The following is a 7,923-nucleotide window of genomic DNA, read 5'->3' as shown; positions in this document are numbered from 1 at the left end:
GATTCTATATGCACATATATATTTCCCTTCTTAGTGAAAAATATCCATTAGGGTACACATACCTGTCAGGCTCTAATCTTAGAGCCACGGGTTTGTATGGGAGGAAGGAAAAATTCAACTCAATCCAGTCGCAGATAGCCTCCTGAAGTCACCTTGTTGCCCCCTGCTTGCAAGCCACCATCATCATGTCCTACACCTGCCAACCACCCCCTCTTAAATAGCCCCCACCGCCGGCATGACGCCCCACACCTGAGTGTATTTGAAGGTCCGTCGGCGGTGTAGATTCCATCTGCGCGTGCACAGTCAACCCGCGCCTGCGCATTACAATTGCGTCCCGCTGCCACTATGGCAACCAGGGACGTCAACAGCATAGCAAGCCGAGGTGGCCGATACGGTCCACCTCCAGCTTGGATTCAATCTGCGCCTGCGCCGTCAGGCCGCGCTTGCGCATTGCACTTATGCCCCGCTGCCACTAAGGCAACCAGGGACATGGAAAGTCTAGCAAGCCGTGGATGGCCTACACTCTTGTCCTCCCTTATGGTCTGGTGGCAGCTGCTCTATTCATGTGCATTCTGCTTGCTGATGTGGTTATGAAGGATATCAGTAATATGATGGAATCCATAGGTCCCCGCGTCAATTGAGCCCTACTCCATTGCAACTCCCTATCCCCCCTGTTGTTATATGGGGGAGGGGTGGGGGGAAAAAAGGGGGGTAAAACATTTTTGAGAAAATAGTAACAAAAAGGGGAGGTGACACATGGAGGGAACATCACTCCGCCAGGGACAGCATCATATATGATATATGTAATAGCACATCGCTCAAAACACTCCCCTTATAGAAGGCTCCATCCTATCAATAATATTTCAGCTCAGAGGGACAATTTCTCAAACAGTGAAATCATACATTATTGAGTGGATATACATGCATAAACATAAATATAATTACATATAGGTAAACGCATTTCACTCATCATACATAATCAATTTATTTAATGAAAAATTCCCAGAGTCATATATGAATTTGTATTGTTCTTTTTCAAAGCACTGATCAATGTCGATCCATATCCACATATTGATCCTTGTTTGCGCAGGCAAGCCCATATTGAGCTCTCTGCATTTTTTTATATTCTATAATCATGGGCAAGTAGGGGGTTCAGACATGAGAGCCAGTGCTGAGGGTTCTTATTTTATATCTACTTTAGGTATTGACAAATGATCTATCTGTCCGTGAGTCTCTCTGCCTATCTACTTTTTGTTGTGTCCATTGGACTTCTAATCTTATTTGGGAAGATATAGGTGTGGTAACTAATGGCAACCAGTCAGATTTCATGCGAAAGCAGTCGGGTGTTTGCCATATTATTTTGATTGGATGGAGAATTCCACCCCCGCCTACACTCCGCACAGGGAGCTATATCCATTTCTAAGCTGCTTCCAGTAGGTGGTGAGTACCGGGTGTGCGATGGTGATAATGGTGGTGGGACTCTCTCCGTTTGGTTTAGCTGCCAAAGCACATCTCTTTACACTCTATGCTTTTTTAGATCTATTAATGAATTGTTGATATGTATTGATTGAATATACTATCTTTTGTTAGATCAGTTTTCAATCCCCTGATGAAGCCAAGTTGTGAAACGCGTAGGGATTGGACACACTGAATGTATCGATCCTTAATGGATATGTATAGTATGCTAAATGGGTTTATGCTCCTGGTCTAATTTTGTTTTTACTCATCGCAACTGCCTGTTGCTTTTTATATGTATATTTATAGCAAATGTGAAATAAAAATCATTTTTTTACGAAATGTTAAGCCTTAGTGAAGTACCTCTCAAAAACCCCTGATTTTCTTCTTGTGTTTCAATTGCCTTTCATTTCTGCCAGGCCTCAACCTCCAAAGCCTGACCCAAGCTAGGCACCTGGTTCAACCGGGCCAATTCTGGTGTTACCTATACACGTTAATAGCCAGTTAATTTCTGTGCAGTAAGGAATGTATCCAGCATTTCTGAGGGAGTCTATTCCACATTTTCAACTCTTAGCGTGAAGAAACCTTTCCATATGCAGAGGTTAAACCTCATTCCGCCAGATGCATAGCGTTCCCCCTTGTCCTCTGCAATGACCATAAAGTCCCCTAAGTCCACTATGTGGACCATTTACCGTAATTTTTGCTCCATAATATGCACTTTTTCCCCCCAAAAGGTGGCCAAAAATGTCTGTGCGTCTTATTGTGTGAGAGCTGAGGGAATCCCTATCGCCCGACGCCCGCGACATGCAGTTTCGGGCGCCGGGCAAGTAGTTTTTTTGTACATTTAGCCCTGCTCCTGACAAGCAGAGCTAAATGTATAGTGTGGAGCCGCCGCTCGTTTTCATGCAAGTGATCTTATTAGATCACTTGTATGAAAGGAGCAGCGGCGATCCTGTGTGTACATTGAAGAGTTTTACCTTTTTCTGTCTCAGTGACATCCTGTGCATCAGAGCGTCTCCAGGATAGGACTTTAGGAAAAAATTGGCAATGGCCAGAGTTGGGTTTTAATGAATCATTTTACATTTGTTTCTTTTGTCTTTTGTTACAGAGGCTGTATGGTATGGACCTGCGTAGTGCACACAAATCAAAAGAGAGGAAACTCTGCTTTTCTCTGTCTCGGAGATTCAGCAGTGGGCTGGGGACCAAACCTGCCACTGCATCCACAGTGCCAGAGAAAGCCAAATCACTGCAGTTCCCACTCAGCAAACAGCGCAAGGGACGAAAGTTTTTATGCCTCTCCCGTAAGAAGTTTCTACGGGTGTCCACCTATGAGTCTCTAAGCCGAAGGTCAGAGTTCTTTGCCAAGGAAGACGAAAAGGAAGATACACAGACCATTCCTAACTGGCAAGAAGAGAAATCTACTGAGGAAGACAAGCATGAAGAAGAAAAAGACAAACATGCAGATGATAATAAAGGTAACATAATCCCTTAAAATTTTAACAACTTTATGTGGTAAAACCACTAACTGGTTTAACTTAAAGGAGAACTATGAGGTGAGTGCTTTTCACTCACCTCATAGTTCTAGCCGACCTCTGACAATGAGACTGTCACAGGTCGGCTCAGTAGATCGTGAAGTGAGTGAACACATACCTGCGTTTGCTCACCTCTCAATCCTGTCACGGCTCTCTGCCGTGACGGGAGGGGCTGGATTCCCCCCTCCGATCCTGAATGCATGAAAGCTGACTGGCGGAACAGACGGGGGAGGGGGCGGGTACAGCTGGCTCTGCCTCTAGATAGGCAGAGCCAGCTGTCAGTCACGCAGCTGGGTGGATCCAGACATAATTGTCGGGATCTGCTTCAGCTGCGGTGTCTTAGTATACCGCGAGCAGCAGCAACATTGAAAGACAAAAGCTCACCATCACTGGTTTAAAACCTGTACTGTGTTGCCAACCACCTTTTGAAAATACCAGTTGCCTAGCTGTCTCTACTTCAGTAGAGAGACTGACTGGGAACAAACATGCAGATCATGTGAAGTCATAAATCCTAATCTGTATGGTCATTCTGAGGCAATGACTTAGAAAGTACTGAAGCTAGGTCATTATGACAGTAAAGAGCATATTCTTATCAAACAGTAAAAAAGCTTTAAAAAAGACATCATTAACCTCTCAAGCTGCTGTAACGTGAAGTAATTAATTCTCAAAGGTCCTCAAACATCACAACAAAGACTCTAATGCTGGATTCACACCATTGCATCTTTGCTTGATGCATGCTAACTTATGCGGTCGCGTGCACATTATGATGCAAGTAGATTCATTGTGAAATACATTAATGCGTGTTGATGTGTTATGACTAGGGCTGCAACTAATGATTATTTTTATAATCGATTAGTTGGCCGATCAGATTTAAAAAAAAATGAAATACCATGTTTTATCTGAAATGAAATACACAAATGGAGTGTTACTAACATATTTATATGTATATAAATAAAGCCCAGTCATCATTTTGGCGATACCTGACATGTGTAGCGCAATCAACGTTTTCGTACATAGGTGCTCCCGACTTATGTTTCAGTTTGTATTCCTGGGGTTGGTGGACTTTAAACTTTTTTGTGGGTATTTTTAATTTAACTTAATTTTTTTTACTTTATTGCTATCACATGGGGGAGCTCACAAAGCCCCTATGTGATAGCACATTGGGGGTGACAGGTTCTCTTTAAGGTGACATTATGGGTCTATTAGACACCTAGTGTCACCTTTCCACTTTACTGGGCAATGACAGCTGCCTGCTGAGGCAACTGTATGTAAATACGGCAAGCATCGGCTGAGAGCAAAAGCCAGCCTGCCATTGGCTATTTTACATTGCAATAGCCAATAGTAGGCTGACTGTTTCACCCACCAACTGCCTGCTGTCAATCAGCAGAGGAGGGGACTGAAAAAGAAGGTTCTCCTTCAGGTACTCCTCTGCTGATTGACAGCAGTCAGTGGGCGGGTACAATAGCCAACCTGCTATTGCCATTTAAAATAGCCAATAGCAGGCTGGCTATTGCTCCCAGCCGCTGGATGGGAGATTTGATGGCAGCGTTCTACTGGGGCAGCAGAGTAGGCACGGGGGCAGCAGCAGAGAAGGAACAGGGGCAGCAGCGGGGTAATGCAGCGGTCCATGTCCCCTCTCATCGAAGTGTCCCTTCTCATGCAGCATCTCCCAGTGAGGAGGAAAACGGAGGAGCAGAGCGATGCTGGCGGGGGGGATTTAATTAATCGGAATCAGCTATCATCAATTAGTTGTTGCAGCTCTAGTTATGACACACGAGGACACTCAGTACATTGGCTTTGCAACACTTATTGACTTAATTTCAATGTAAAAGGCATCAGGGGGAAAAACACATAAATGGTGTGACTCAAGCCTGATATTAAACCCAAACTTTTTTTTATATATTAGATGCTCAGGGTAGGATTTACATCATCTTTAGCTTGTTCTGCCATTTTTTTTTTCTCTCCCTCCTTTTCACTCTCTTCCCGATCACTGGCACCAACTTGCATTGTACAACAGCTTAGAAACATTTGCTGTTTGTTTACATTTGAAGTCTGGCAGGCTGCTTAGATTAGGATACAGTAGAAAGTAATAGGAACAAAATATTTCTGTACCTCTGTTGTGAACTTTGAAGACAAATACAGAGATGAATGAGGGGTTATTTTAAAGTGATTTAATTGCTTGTTGAGAATAGTATAGTGTGCTTAGTCTTAGCACCGGCTCACTATTTGTATGACCTCTTATTATTATTTTTTCAGATGATACAAAGACAGCCACTTCACCTCCCTGGCTTCCTGCTGTGCCCACACCTATCGAGATCACTGTTACTGACATCACCTCAAATTCTGTCACGGTGACATTCCGTGAGGCCCGGGCAGCAGAAGGCTTTTTCCGGGATCGCAGTGGTGAATGCTAGCTGCACCCTTCCCATCTGTTGTATCTTTCTAATACTCCTCTTTCTTCCTCTTCTGAACTGAAGTTTGAAGACTAGAAAGTAACTGCAAGCAAATGGGTGTTGTCCCTTTAACCGGCCTGTGTAAACGTGCAGAACACTGTTTCTGTGATTATAAGGGTGTAATGTTTCTTACAAAATGTAATGCCAGCTCCACAAGCTACAATTGATTTTCTTGAAATTTTCTCCCAGTTAAATAGCTATTAACTTTGTTTATAAAACTAAAATGCAAAAATGTTTTGCATGGGAAGAGATGCCAATTGTGAAAGATACTGCACAGAAAATGTGCCATAGTATATGGCATTGTACAGTTGCATCATATTTTGTTTTTAATGGTAGGTGTTTTAGCTACAGTAACACAGCGTCTTGTAAAAGCAGAATATATTAACACAACACCCTGTCCAGTATGACTAGGTAAAACCCATTTTAACTGCATCCACACCACAGGTCGTAGTAATCCAACTTATGTATTTGCACTCACAGCACACTGTAATGTTCAGCTGCTTGTATGATGTTCAGTCAGTTAGTGTACAAGCTCCTGAGTTTTACAGTTTACTCTCATTCTGCAATATGTATATTTATAATGGTATTATAATGCTGTATGTGCTATCTGCTTCTGTGCTAGTAAGCTTTATTTGTATCTTAATGATGAACCATTTGCACATATAGTATTTATGGTGTAGTTTACCTTTCACAGGTTTACTTAAACTTACTCACTATCTTGTAGATATTAGTAATGTATACATGAAATTCTATGCTGGCAAATATTTCATCATTGTCTCGGCAAGTGGAAAAAGTTTTCTGTGTATATATAACTTTGGATTTCTAGATTATTGGAAACCACAAACAAAGATCTAATTATTAGAAATCAATCCCAAAGTATTGTGGGATTTTTTTTAACCACCATTTGTACTATGAGGAGTATTTGTATTAGAAGATGACAGATAAAGAAAAATCTGATAGAAATGCAATTTACAAACTGTATAATACATTTTGAAAAACCTTACATATTTTTTCCTTGCAGCCTGTATACCAGCTTAACAGCTGCAGCCTTCTGGCTGCTTCTGTCAAAGTGCATTGTATGTGTGAGGCACAGGTGAGTCCATGTTTGTAAAGAAAGCCCTGTGAACAGTATGATCATTATCCATGCTGACTGGTTATCGATTGGTTGAATACAGCATGGTCAAAGAACTAGCAGTTGCCAAGGTTCCAACTGCTAGTATTGCCAAAGAACATTTACTAAGGTATCTTCAGCCAAGGGCATCATGCTGAAGAACATTAATAAACAGATTGTGTACGGGAATGGGTAAAAACCTAAATATTAACCTAATATTTTTCCTACAAAAAGAAATATGACAAAAAAAATGTACTTGGTGCCTGAAAAACAATGCACTAAATCCTTTTGCGGACAAAATTTCAGTGCCCAAAGTACTATGCCAGAAACTACTAATCTGATACAACTACTAGTTATCAGGTGGAAGTATACTGTGGCAGTACCGTTTGCCATGAATACCTTTCAGAATCTGCAGAAAAGACAGTGCTAATAGACATCAGTGATGTTTGTCCATATGCATATGCCGACTGCAGGTATTATGTAGTTGTCAGTTATCTTAAATGTTGCCATGGGCAATCCTAACAGATTTTAATATGGAGAGTTTAATAACTAAGTGCCTGAACACACGGTCTTGTGAAATTGTCAGACTAATTAATAATTGTATCCATTGTTTGAAAGCCGAACCATTTACAGCACTTAATTGTAGGAAAATGTATGTTAATTTAGTTCTTGACAGGCCAGTGGTGAACACTGTCCCTGGAAACTAAGCCTTTTTGATAACAGAGTGAAAACGTTCACTATCATTTTGCAGTTATGTATCATTCGAACCTTAGAAATGTTACTCTTACTAGATTGTTTCCATATCAGTCCCTACATCAGGAGAAAAACAGTTAAACATGAAAACCAATATGTGACCTAAAATAATGAGTGGAAATTAAGTTACTATTTTCTTGCTTTTCTGCGCTTTTAGAGGGTGTCCCAAATTTTATGACAATTGACCATTAACTTAGCATTTAAAGTCCCTCCCCCCATTTATATTTCTTCTGTCTACAGTAATTGAAGCAGTACATTAATTATAACAATGTCAGACATTACAAAGCTGACCAAGAAAAATGTATCTTATTGTAAATGTTCTGGATATCTCATATCTTCTGCTATGCTAATGTATATACTGGGAATTGATATGTAGCTTATATCATTAACTGTTTTCCTGTGTGTTTTTTGTACAGTGAAAACTAGTTTTCCTGTTCTACGAAACTTTATAATGAAAATCTGTTAGTGATTAGGCCAGATATTTTCATTGATCCCTTTTCTGTAGTGCGCTGCTTTATTATGAGGTTTAGAGGCAGCATAGTTGTACCATTATATTCATATTATATTGATATAAATACATTTTTTATGTGAACTTCTTCACGTGATAGCGCTTGGGACC

General features: G+C 41.0%; 1 protein-coding gene across 1 annotated transcript in view; it reads left to right on the top strand.

Annotated features, from left to right (window-relative positions):
• Window positions 1-5,838, top strand: part of CBX7 (chromobox 7) — a 50,778-nt gene extending 44,940 nt beyond the window's left edge. The window contains exons 5-6 of the mRNA XM_018570267.1: window positions 2,564-2,930; window positions 5,244-5,838. Coding sequence (XP_018425769.1) covers window positions 2,564-2,930; window positions 5,244-5,401 — 525 coding nt within the window. The 3' untranslated portion in view covers window positions 5,402-5,838. The remainder of the gene's footprint in view (window positions 1-2,563; window positions 2,931-5,243) is intronic.
• Window positions 5,839-7,923: the final 2,085 nt, after the last annotated feature.

Source organism: Nanorana parkeri, unplaced genomic scaffold (genome assembly GCF_000935625.1).
Source record: "Nanorana parkeri isolate BGI_ZX_2015 unplaced genomic scaffold, ASM93562v1 scaffold1490, whole genome shotgun sequence".
Taxonomy (NCBI): domain Eukaryota; kingdom Metazoa; phylum Chordata; class Amphibia; order Anura; family Dicroglossidae; genus Nanorana; species Nanorana parkeri.
This window is presented reverse-complemented; position numbering and strand designations above follow the sequence as displayed.